The sequence below is a fragment of the Haliotis rubra genome, unplaced genomic scaffold (assembly GCF_003918875.1).
Source record: "Haliotis rubra isolate DU_JTF1 unplaced genomic scaffold, ASM391887v1 Scf440, whole genome shotgun sequence".
Classification (NCBI taxonomy): domain Eukaryota; kingdom Metazoa; phylum Mollusca; class Gastropoda; order Lepetellida; family Haliotidae; genus Haliotis; species Haliotis rubra.
In genome coordinates, this window is record NW_025767125.1 from 127,815 (window position 1) to 141,405 (window position 13,591).

At 39.7% G+C, this 13,591-nt stretch overlaps 1 protein-coding gene across 1 annotated transcript in view; it reads right to left on the minus strand.

Moving 5' to 3' along the window:
• Positions 1 to 13,591, minus strand: part of LOC124289414 (U1 small nuclear ribonucleoprotein 70 kDa-like) — a 124,402-nt gene that overhangs the window by 13,020 nt on the left and 97,791 nt on the right. The window contains exon 6 of the mRNA XM_046726035.1: positions 8,251 to 8,332. Within this exon, the coding sequence (XP_046581991.1) occupies positions 8,251 to 8,332 (82 nt within the window). The remainder of the gene's footprint in view (positions 1 to 8,250; positions 8,333 to 13,591) is intronic.

Genomic DNA, 13,591 nt, shown 5'->3' on the forward strand with positions numbered 1-13,591 from the left:
TTGGCGAATAAATAATATAGGAATAAGTTCTATGACTGTATCGCCGCTTGACAAAAGGGCCATCCTCATGGTGCTTCTGCAAGCTTAGATACAGTACCTGCTGCTCTAAGACATCCTCTTTGATGAGAGATTATGTCAGGAAAAATACCGTCATAAGTTGGGAATGCTCAGAAGCAAATGACTTGAAACCCAAAATGTTTTCAAGGTTTGAAATGCACTGGTGCTTCACTGGACCAAAAACCGACAAACATGAAATATTAAACAAGTCTATAAATTTCAAATTCAAAGAAAACTTTTTCCAAAATATTTTTCAAAATGTTAATGCCTACCTAACCTTTCCTTTTACTTACACAAAATAAGCCTAACATAGCATAGCCGTTTACATCATGTCTTATAAATACCGCCATTTTCCATAGCTTTAAATCCTCCTATCACCCCTGCACAAATGAGACCATAAGGTGATATATTTGCTTTGTTTTCATCACAAACATCTCAAATTTCCTAGCATTCCCTCATAGTTTCTCAAAAATCAATAAAAGAGCATTGTGGATTTCCTCCCATTACACCAACCCTGGATTGGAAGAATGGCATCTCTTCCTTTCAACGTGTACTTTGAATGTCGCTTTGGCAGCAACCACATATCAATCGGCTTTAACAAGGAACTTTCTCTTGTCAGCAAATAATTATCTGCCTTTTTAGCGTTAAAAATTCTCAAAGATTTATACCTTGATGGTGAACCAGCATTTATCTAAAAATAATTTTGTTTAATGGTGGAAAAAGATCTTGTTTATTCACACACTTGAATAGTTTAATATGCATTCTAAGTAAAACTATTTTATATTTCAAGTTTCACTGCAGACACTTCCCAATTTATGTTACACTGTAAAGTGTGTTTCTTGAATATTTTCCAATTAAATTGTAGTAGGTTCTAAAATAACCTTGATTAGTTACATTTTGAAAGTGAGGCGTGTAGGTTGAAAAGCAAGGAAATGGGCTTGAGGTGTTTTATCAGCCAGCGCTGAAGTCGCTCTGTGGCTGCACTTCTTCATTGGTTTGTTGGCAAGGCACTTGGTTCAGAAAACGGCAGACAAGAGTGACAGAATTTCATATAGCCTGAATCTTGTCCGCCCACCACTTTAACCCCTTATATCTCGCTCTACAGTACATGCTGAGGAATATCAACTTATATCATCATTTTGGAAGTACAGTTTGCCATCTAAATAGCTCTTTATGCTACCAATTCTCTACCATGTTGATGCAGCACAGACCATGATTTGCCTGTCTGATCTGCCTGATATGGTTAGGTTATTACCTCATACTTTGTTAATATAGTTAGGGTGTAAAAGTACTTACGACATTAACTTTTGTGACCAGTACTGACATAGAAATCAATGTTTCCATGAATATAAGCCTGAGTGAAGAACTCGTGGTTTTAAAGAGAGCACTGATTTTAACATAAAGACCCAGATCACCATTCTTGAAGCACTTCTTAGTGGAGTTTCAAAGGTTAATCTGTGGCTTTTCAAAATATCCTCATAAATCGACCCAGGAAGACACAATCTTCTAATTTAAAGTCTCCATATTTAAGGGCCTCACTATATTCACATCAGACGCACTTTAAGCGTAATATTCACATTCCGACCATAAAGGCAGCTCTACATGTTATCTGCAGCCTGTTGCTTGTGCAAAGAGTTAACAGAGGGTGCTGGCAGAAGCTTAACACACGGGGATGCAGGATCACTGCCATCGAAGTGCGCCGCTGCTGCTGCTGGTGCTACTGGGGAGACACTGGGGTATTACTAATTCCAGTCACTGGCGCTCGCTGGATAGACTGACACAGCCTGTTGTGTAGAGATAGGTCGACAAATTATGTAATTTCCCCCTGCAGAAAGTATTCATTCAGCCGAGCTGATGAGAGCTTTGCTGTAACGACACCAACATTTCAAGCTGAAAGGCACTGGAAAGGACCTGCCCTATCTGAAGCCATTGCGGTCTAAAGCCATCCCAGAATGCCAATTTCATGCTATAATCATTTTGAAAACATTAGCATTCATTTTCCTTTACATCTTATTCCATCCACAAAGCAGCTACGGCCAATTTGCCAGTAAACCAGGCGCATCCTCAGAGCTATTCTAGATGTTCTTTAGAACGTAAATGTGCAAAGTTAAATAGCTGATACCATGAGGGCAATATTTACTCACTTATTCACTCACAATGTGTATGCAGTGAAGAATGCAGGCTTTGGGTTGACTTGCTTCACATTGTTAAAAATAAACCCATGTATTTAATACTTCCATTAGTCTGTCATACAGACACTGAAACAAATATACCCAATGCAGCTGATGCAAGTCTAGAATATGTGGCAAGTCTAGATTTCCAGTTTCAGGAAATGAAGAAAGTCTCTGGGCTCCTTTTCATTATATTATATGATCATTTTTTATAAACAGTTTTGTTTCTGTAAAAAATGTTCACATCAGAGACCAAATGTTAATCTACACTTCAATCAACAGAACTATTTTTCTTAAAACTAGAGTTACTTATATAATAAGATGAGCCATAGCCATAAATGTACAAGTGAGGCCCAGTTAGCAAAACATTTGAGCTCAGTGCAGAACAGAGTCTTGGTGCATGAAAGGATCCTCACTGTACCTTGGTGCATGACTGGATCCTAACAAGACCTTGGTGCACGAGAGGATCCTAACAGAACCTTGGTGCATGGAAGGATCCTAACAGGACCTTGGTGCATGAAAGGATAACAGAACCTTGGTGCATGGAAGGATCCTCACAGAACCTTGGTGCATGAAAGGATCCTCGAAGAACCTTGATGCATGAAAGGATAACAGAACATTGGTGCACGAGAGGATCCTAACAGAACCTTTGTGCACGAGAGGATCCTAACAGAACCTTGGTGCACGAGAGGATCCTAACAGAACCTTGGTGCACGAGAGGATCCTAACAGAACCTTGGTGCACGAGAGGATCCTAACAGAACCTTGGTGCATGAGAGGATGCTAACAGAGTCTTGGTGCATGAAAGGATAACAGAACCTTGGTGCACGAAAGGATCCTAATAGAGTGTTGGTGCACGAAAGGATCCTAACAGAGTGTTGGTGCATGAAAGGATCCTAACACAACCTTGGTGCACAAAAGGATCCTAACAGAGTCTTGGTGCACGAAATGATCCTAACAGAACCTTGGTACATGACTGGATCCTCACAGATCCTTGGTGCATGAAAGGGTCCTGACACAACCTTGATGCAGGACAGGTAGTAACTCTGAATCCAGGGTGAATGACCGGACCCTCACGCAGACCACAGAAGAACAACTTCAGTGCGACATTGATGACACCACCAGAAGTATTAAACTGGTGATCTGGGCATCACACTGAAGCAATATACAATCCAGGATGGTGCACCATGTCAATTACGAAGGCATACTTTTTGAAACCGAGTTGATTCCCAGCGAAAGTCTGGCAATGGGCCAGACACAGACGAATCTGACAAATTCAGTCTTTATCGAAGAACCAATAATTGGTACTCAACACAATAGACAATATCTGAAACGTGATTACCCCAGCCTTGTCCCAGGAGTCCGTGGGTTCTTAGTTCTATATGGGATAACAGACATTAATTCTATGTTGCATCAAGCTAGAATCAGTTTTCTGGAAGAAGGGTATAATGTAGCAAGGGGGGAGCAGACGCAGTGTCTATCGCATTCAATGAAGAGACTGTGGATTGTCTGAGGAGTGGTGCTACACGGCTGGAATTGCACAGACTAATATAATACCTTTATTAAGAAACTTCATTAACATTATCAGCTCTGAAATCTGTTTACCGAAATATACAAAGCACCATATTCTGTAAATTCAATTTGACAGCAAAATTTTTTGAAAAAATGTGACAATATTATTATAACCTTAATGTTTTTTCCCATAGAGAAATAAATATTCACTCCAAACTATTTTTCTATTTTTATTTTAAGCAAGTTGCGTGTCAAGTCGTATTTCTGGAAACAATTTTTGATAGATTATGATGCATGATATTCAGTTGCCGTTTTGACATCTGCAAATTCCTCCCGATGTTTAACAGTCTGGTGCAAAACCTCCGTTTTCTGATAAGAGCTTGTCAAGCGGCAAAAATAAACGAATTGGACCAGTAATTATAGCTCGCCAAAAATATTGCAATAGCTGATATAGTTCATCCGGTAGAACAGAAGCAGTAATGCAGAAATCCCTCCAGCAATATTTCAACCATAATTAACTTCACTGCATCGGTAACTGAAACATCCATACACTTTAATCATAATGCAGCCACATCATTCAACTGGATTAAAAAATCCTCTTCAGCTTTAGCATTGTATAATGAGGACTGGGCAGAACCTGCTGCCTTTCCAGTCTGTAACAAGTGAGAAGGAAAAGCCTTGCTCCATGGAGCTCCCTCAACTGATGCTTTACTGCATGGAACATGCTATCAGTTATGTGGTCGTGTGGCTTGCTCGCTCAATATGTTTTTCAACACATCATAGTGGCATTTCTTTAGCTGGAGCAATACTCCCCACAAAACACGATCAAGTTTCTGTTAGCCTAAAGCTTGCTTTGTCTTTAAAGCTGTTTTATACCACTTCACAGAGGTGGCCATGTAAACGCTTCAAGGTCAGGTTGTTGAAGAAGGGTTCAGGTTTCATCTATAAAAACTGTCCTTGATTAGGATCAAAATGAACAACCTGGACAGGCCGAAATTGTTTGATTTTACCAAACCCATGAGAAAATAAAACGTTGGCCAATAATCTGAACCTTTGATAAAATATCCCTTACATCAATGGCAAAGAGAAAAAACCTGATATTCCATCCTTCTTTACTACCGAAAAAAGGCTGACAAGTTTAATCCATCAAAATGAGCTAAATCGGAATGTAACTGCCTGGTTGTTAAATTTACAGGATATTCATTAAGCAAGTTGGGGGAGGTCTAAGAAGCTGTTTAAACTGCTGCCTCGACTGTACCAATTCATCACTGGTTCCCTCCGACCTAGACCTTCATGAAGCATATCATCCAAACATACTGTATTCAACACATAGAAATGTATTCAACACATAATGGACCTGTTCCAATAACAATCCTCCACACTTTGAAAACAATAAAGAAGTGTCCTTCAGCAATATATCTCCTTCCCATCTGCACCACAAGCTGTTTTATATCACACGGATGTACCAGTTTGGAAGCAGTCGTCCCTTTATGTTTCTCATGCACCCTGGGCATCTTATATGACGAATATGGTAGTCTTAACGATCTCAGTCATTGATTCGGGCAACACATGGGCCATGATCGAGCGTTATCGATTTCCACTTCTCTATTTCTGCGTCTGGCGTCTGTCATGATGATCTGTTGCATAATTCGTTAAAACAAGCAGGTGGTCCTGTGCCGGAAATAGCTCTTTCTTATAAACCTAAACCTTCAATTAGATCTGTCCCAAAAAGGCGCTTTTCTCATCCCTTCACAAATTATCATATACAAACCTTTTCCCATTAGGCAACAGGGTAATTCAAATTTCTTTTATTCTTTCGGAAATGCTCTTTCAGCATTACAATATTAGTATCTGCCTTACTTAAAAAATTGACAAAAAAGGGCAAGTTATTTTAATGTTTAAGAATTTACTTTCTCCTTGATGGAATCAAGTTGCTGACTATTTTCTAATAAAGCACAAGACTCACCTTTGTAGTCTAGTTTCGGACAGAACTACTAACTACTACCATGAAGTGAGTGAGTGAGTTTAGTTTTACCCCCATTTTCAGCAATATTCAAGCAATATCAGGGCACAACTACCATGAAAACAAAAATTTGTTTTCATCATATAAAACAACCTTGCTTTGTAGCTGTCGAGTAACCGGAAACACTTTTTACGCAATGGTGATTTGTGTAGCCGTAATTAGAAATCCAACACTTCAATCGTTTTATTCTCGTAAATAAGGAGAATTATTTTTAGGACCTGAATTGTCGCAACCCGTATTACTGCATATGAAACATTCACTTGTCTGATGGGAAATAATTGGAAAGACTGTGTTGCATTATCAATTGGTACATAAAGTCTGGAATGAACGTGTGAAAATTGGGCATTAGTCAAGGGCAAGGGGCAGCAACTCTGCAGCACTGTCCTGGAGACAGCCCTCTAATTGATTTGCAATTTCACATGGCGAGGGACAAATATAGGCAAACCATGGTCTGATTAGCAAGAAGTCATTCATGAGATCAGTTGGCTCCAAGTATGGAATAGTCAATGAATGGGGAGTCTACACTGCAGTTAGGAATGTTCAAGCTCTACCTGTAAAATGGATCTGGGCCCAACAAACCGGTGGTTGATAATATGAGCATCAATCTAGTGATACAGTTTGATCATCCAGTTCACTCATTCAACAACCCTCACCACACATTCCTCACTGATTTGCTGGTGTGTAGCATAACATTGCACTCAGTAATATTCATTGTATAAAATGGCTATATGGACTTTTCAAAGCTGCCAAAAGTTGGTTTGTTTGTTTTTAACGCCTCACTCAGCAATATTACAGCTATATGGTGGCAGCCTGTAAATAATCGAGTCTGGACCAGACAACCCAGTGATCGACATCATGAGCATCGATCTATGCAACTGGGATGCGATGAAATGTGTCGACCAAGTCAGCAAGCCTGACCACCTGATCCCGCCTTATAAGCATAGGTTGCTGAAGACCAATTCCAACCCGGATCTTCGGGGTCAGCAGCCCAAAGTAATGGTAGAAATGAAAGTCTAGGTGAGGTGGTTTGACATAACCTTCAAGATGATTGAACTAATACAATGGTGTGGCAAGTGCTCTTGAATTAGTGCTTATACCAGCCTTATAGCCTAGTGAGATACCATGCTGCCAATCCTTGTTATGGCCCCTTAATGGGATTTTGGTACATGATGCCGAACAGCAACCTTCAGCAATATTGGTTTATCCACCTCTGCAAGTGGCTACACCTGAACAATGTGAAGCAATGATCATACTCAGGGCTCGATTTAGTGCTTTGTTACTTGCACTGGTGCAACCCAAGATTACAAAGTGCAACCTAGTTATTAGTCTAACTTGCACCAGGAGCAAGTCAATTTTTGAGTGGGTAAACTTCTGAATAAAACATCTAAATAATTCAATAGCATATTCCTGATATTACATATTGCAATAAAAACAGTGCAACTGGAATTTGACTGGTGCAACTAGGTTTTCATCTAGGTTGCACCTGGTGCAAGTGGGTTAACATCTCTTAAATCGAGCCCTGATACTACAAGCCACTGGTTTTTCCGGACCGAGATTGCTACAGGCTGGACTCACATCAAAAATATTCAGAGCTCCAGATAAGATTTAGCTCATGTGGGTACTGTACCCATTGTATTTTCTTGGAGTGGGTATTATGAATGTTGAGTGGGTATTTCATTTTCCGTTACTCACTGCTTTCAAATATGTGGGTATTTCAGTCATTTTACTCACCTAAGTATGTCATTGAGTAAGTTTACTAATCAGGTATGTTCTGCCTTATGTCATACCTAATCAAAACCAACTTAAATATAATGGAAATGATTTCATAAAAAATCACTCATCCTATACTGACAGTACAACACTAGTCCTATACTAACAGTACAACTTGATAGCAATCGATGTCTTTTTCATTACGCAAGCGATTTTTATAGATATATTCCGTACGCATTTGTTTTAAACTTTTGGCGTATTTAACATTTTAAATGCGTAATTGGTACGCAACAATTATTTTTCAATGCGTAATTGGAAATTTTCTATGCATATTTTATCCGGATACGCAGCTTATCTGGGCCTCTGGATATTCCAGCAGAAAGCAAGCTTCAACCACTCGTCTACCACATTGTTGACAGTTACAGAAGGAAGAAGGCATGCCTTTCATCTTGACAGTACTAGCACGGTCAAAAAAGGTCAATATTACCTTTTGGTAAAACTGAATATTCTTTTGAACATCAAATGTAAAGGTCAAAGTGGGTCTCAATCACAGATTCATTTTTTTCCTCTTTTTTTTTTTTTTGAAAAAAAAAGAAGTTTTTGTTGCAACTCAGAGTTATCTTCCCTTGAAATACAATTCTGGGTCATAATCTCCATTTATCCATCTGTATCAAGACTGATGGACAGACAAATGGACAGATTCCATTATGCATCAGTATCTGAAGTATTAATGGTGCCTTCCCTGGGGAAAGGAGAAAATGGCTGCGGTTATACTCACAGTGCATGTCTCGTTCATGTTCATACTCGATGAAAGCATATCCTCGTGGTTTTCCGGAATTCCGGTCATGGATCAATGTAATCTGGAAGAAGAGATTTATCACATTAGGAGGAGAGCTAAATTGAATCAAAGGCTTATGATGTTAATAAACCATGTACAGAATGACACTACAATCATTTCTAACAGCCATAACAGAGGCTTTGTGAACCATCTTCTGTCTGCGTAGGCATGCATGTGTGGGCATGTGTCTGACTGAGTATCTCAGTGGGTATCTGAGTGAGTTTGAGTGGGTAAATGAAGGTAAGAGTTTGAGTGAGCTGGTGAGCAAAAGGCGTGGGAGGTAGAGAGTGAGCTGGTGAGTGAGGTAGTGAGTGAGCTGTGAATGAGCTGATGAGTGAGCTGGTGAGTCAGGTAGTGAGTGAGGCAGTGAGTGAGGTAGTGAGTGAGCTGGTGAGTGAGCTGGTGAGTGAGCTGGTGAGTGAGGTAGTGAGTGAGGCAGTGAGTGAGGTAGTGAGTGAGCTGAGTGAGTGAGCTGGTGTTGGAGCTGGTGAGTCAGGTAGTGAGTGAGGCAGTGAGAGCTGGTGAGTCAGGTGAGTGGTGGTGAGGTGAGTGAGTGAGGTGGTGTTGGAGCTGGTGAGTCAGGTAGTGAGTGAGCTGGTGAGAGCTGGTGGTGAGTCAGGTAGTGAGTGAGGTGAGTGAGTGAGGTGGTGTTGGAGCTGGTGAGAGTGAGTGAACTGTGTGGGAGCTGGTGAGTCAGGTAGTGAGTGAGGTGGTGTTGGAGCTGGTGAGTCAGGTAGTGAGTGAGGTGAGTGAGTGAGGTAGTGAGTGAATTGGTGTTGGAGCTGGTGAGTGAGTTGGTGAGTGAGCTGGTGAGTCAGGTAGTGAGTGAGCTGGTGTTGGAGCTGGTGAGTGAGTTGGTGTTGGAGCTGGTGAGTGGTTGGGTGGGCAGAAAAGTGGACATCATCTAAAACCAGCCAGCCTATGACTTAACAAGACTTTTTACCAGATACACTCATTAAATTACACATAAAAAATGGAAAGACAATAAGAAACTGCTGAAATTGCAAGTTTTATGTCAAATAGGACATGACGTTAAGTCTTTTTTGACATTGCTTTGGTCTATTTTGCTTTTGTGGAACCAATTTCCTGAAGAAAAGCCTCACATTAGACAAAGTAGATTGCCATTCTGTGGGAGGACAGCCTAATTTCAACAAAGATAAAGAAATAACTTAAACAGCTTATTTATGTTGTGTGCCAAATGTCCTTGAGCCAATGCAGGAAGAATAAATTGGAAAAGTCTCATGCTTGACAAATGATATTATGAGTATGTCGTGAGGAATCATTTCTCCTCTCAATCTCGATTAATCCAGTCTGATAAGTTCCGCACTGAAGGCAAGGAGAGATGAGATTATGTCGCTGCACCACTGTTGGTGAAGGGGGACATGTCACAGGAGGAAAAACATTCAAATTGATTGACCGAAAACCGATACAATGACCAAGGCTGACCACGGCAGAGAGGTTGGGCTTGCCATCTAACGTGACACCTCAGCTGTAATAATTTACTGATGCACGACATGAAAAAATATCGAAAGGGCAAATTCATGTAATAGGTTATTTCATTACTTTGAACATAATGGCATACCCATGAACATATTGCCAGTACTATGAACATAATGGCATACCCATGAACATATTGGCAGTACTATGAACATAATGGCATACCCATGAACATATTGGCAGTACTATGAACATAATGGCATACCCATGAACATATTGGCAGTACTATGAACATAATGCATAACCATGAGGCCTAAAAAAAAAAAAGCTTGTTGTTCCGATTTCCCGACCGACCCTAAATATTCCTGTCGAGCCTAACAATTTTACTTACCACATAATAAATTTATTTTCTGACACATGGGTAATGTAAAAATATTTTCAAAAAAACCCTACCTACCTACCCTAGTTCTGAAATGTAGGAACATATTGACATTACTATGAACATAATGGCATAACCATGAACATATTGGCAGTACTATGAACATAATGGCATACCCATGAACATATTGGCAGTGCTATGAACATATTGGCAGTACTATGAACATATTGGCATACCCATGAACATATTGGCAATACTATGAACATATTGGCATAACCATGAACATATTGGCATAACCATGAACATATTGGCAGTACTATGAACATATTGGCATACCCATGAACATATTGACATTACTATGAACATAATGGCATAACCATGAACATATTGGCAGTACTATGAACATAATGGCATAACCATGAACATATTGCCATTACTATGAACATAATGGCATAACCATGAACATATTGGCAGTGCTATGAACATATTGGCAGTACTATGAACATATTGGCATACCCATGAACATATTGGCAGTACTATGAACATAATGGCATTATAGACTCATGTTTAGTCTCTGAATATATATATAATTTTGATAGTAACACATCATCCCATTTAAATTGTAAAGGAGCCCCAGTGAGATGGGAGATTCAGAACCTGAAGAAATCAAGAATTCCTTCATTTAGCCCGGCTTTAGCATTGCAAAGACTGACTGACTGAGTTTGGTTTTACGCCACTTTTAGCAATATTCCAGCAATATCAAGGCGGGGGACACCAGAAATGGGCTTCACAAATTGTACCCATGTGGGGAATCGAACCCGGGCCTTCGGCCTGACGAGCGAACGCTTTAACCACTAGGCTACCCCACCGCCCCGCATTGCAAAGAGGGCTAGGCAGTAAGTAAAAGGGACTGTGACACAGCCTAACTGGCATTACTATGAACATACTGGCAATACTATGAACATACTGGCAATACTATGAACACACAAACTTCAGGCTTCAATAGCCTCTCATGTGCTCTTGAAACAATTTCCTATAAACTTACTTTGCAAAAAATGTAATGATATGAATGCATTATCACTGAAGGCTCTACTTTGCTGAGTAAATACAAACTTCAAGGGTAAGATTTAAAAATTATGCGAGTCCTGGTCTTGGATACAGAATGCTCCTGAAATATTTGAATCTATGGACCATTTAAATCTGTAGGGCGTTCGCCACTGGGCTCATGACAAGGACTTTCATGCTTAATTTCAAACACTGATGAGGATACCAAAACCACTGCACTTTGGAGCTGCTCCGGAAACCAGCACCGATTTCCATCAAAATGTTTCCATAGAAACACAAAAAAATATTGAAACAAAAATTTCAAACAGCAAAAGGTACCATTAGAGGACATGCTTCAAATGGAACCATGCTTCAACATGTCTTGGAACTGTTTCGTAACTGAAATACACTGGTAGAATAAAAAGTTTTCTGGAAGGTGATCATGGAGACTGCAATTGTTGATAACGGATAGTTTATACAGTCAGTTCTACCGAGACCAAGATGTTTTCTTTGACATATCTGCACTATAAGACAAAAACTAATAAAATCCAATATATTGCATATCTTCCAATTACAGTGTTCAGAAAACTGAACACCATACTGTCTTTAATAATAAGTACAACAATAAATTCTGTCGAAATACCTAACAACACTATTCAACCCAAATACTTTGTCTTGGAATGAAGAATCTCGTCAGAGCTAAATCATTCTTTCTACACTTCACCGCAATGACTTCAATGTTAAGCATCCCTTTTCTTATTGAGGATTTAAATTCTAAAGTATATTGCTTTTCCATCAGATTAATAACTGCCATAACAATTAAACTGGTTGAGGTCCACTTAGGCTGTCGGGGCAACCTTGAGCCGAGAGACATCATCGTGAAGGCCACGAATGACGTAATGAGCGTAGAATCCACCTCCCCTATTTCAGTCTCGCCCAAGCTGTCAATCATGCCCCAAACAATAAGTCTGTGATAATGGCATGTGGGTCTCCCGGTGGCCAATAATAACACGTAAAATTTCCTGTTTGGGACCAAAATGGAATAACTATCAATAAAATACAAATCTTGCATGCGCTGCTACTGGTTCGTTGTGCAATTCAACTCAATCAAGCGGGACATTTTACATCTTTGTTTCAGGACTTAACAGTATCGGGTGTACCGTCCTGCCTCCTGTACCGACTCAACTAGTTAATTCATTCTGCTTCAGTTAGCATTATAGCTTGACTCTGGGGAAAGCTTTCCCCTTCCCGGTATCAAGCCAACGAGACCATTATACTACTCTGATCATTAACTGTGTCATTTTTTTCAATTTAGAGGATATACAAATAAACCGTAATTCATAATTTACATCATATTCACAATAACTTGCACACTCCAAAGCATTTGCAACAGAACAAAAAAACAAACACAGAACCAGTTAGACTAACAGCTAGTCTCTGAAATGAACATATTTTACAGAAAATAAAAGTTTTTAAATCTAAATTGTAAATACATTAAAAAAGAGCCCAGGGATTTTCTTTATTTAGCTGTGGAAATCTAGACTTGCCACATTTTCTAGACTTGCGTGGGCTTCCTTGGAAATATTTGCTTTAGGGTCTATACTAGTCTCTCGTACAGACCCTGAAGCAAATATATCCAAGAAAGCCCACACAAGTCTAGAAAATGTGGCAAGTCTAGATTTCCAAAGCTTCTGAAAATGAAGAAAGTCTCATGGCTCCTTTACATTATAATATATTTTTTTTTTACTATGAACTTTTTTTCAAGTAAAACATGTTCATTTCAGAGACTAGTTGTTAGTCTAGGTCTATACGACAGACCAGTTTGTGATCTGTCCTAAATAAAAAACACCAAGTGAAGTGACTTCAATTTTTTCCCCCAGTTGAACATGTACGTTGGTGTAATAACCACCCTACTTAGGAAATAAATGGCTGCGGATGTTTGTGGCAGCTCATCTATTCCAGGAAGGTTGGAATTTCTTAAACTTGTCCTCCTTCGCAGACCTTTCTAGAGCTTGTCTGTCTACAGAGAATCGTGTGTCGACCGTCCAGCCGGTAACCTAGCTTCCAATAGATTCATCCTCATGCCTCATGCAAAATCTGTGAACCTAGCCAGACATGTTGAGTTGAGTGGGCAAATTACATCTTGATCAAAATGCCACCTTGCCCAAAACACATTTCATGAATACAATTAATTGTACATGTCAATTACGCGTAATTGTATGCTTACATTTGCAATCGATCACTATGGCGCGTCTACCAGGCTATCGCCAGGGTTATTTCTCAATTTTTCTGCCATAATCATTTTCTCTCTGCACCCATTACCCCGCTATTTCTATGATCACTTACTTTGTCCCAGTATCACCCGCTAATGATACTGCACATCAATGTTTAATCATTAATAATACTTTAGGGAACAAACAG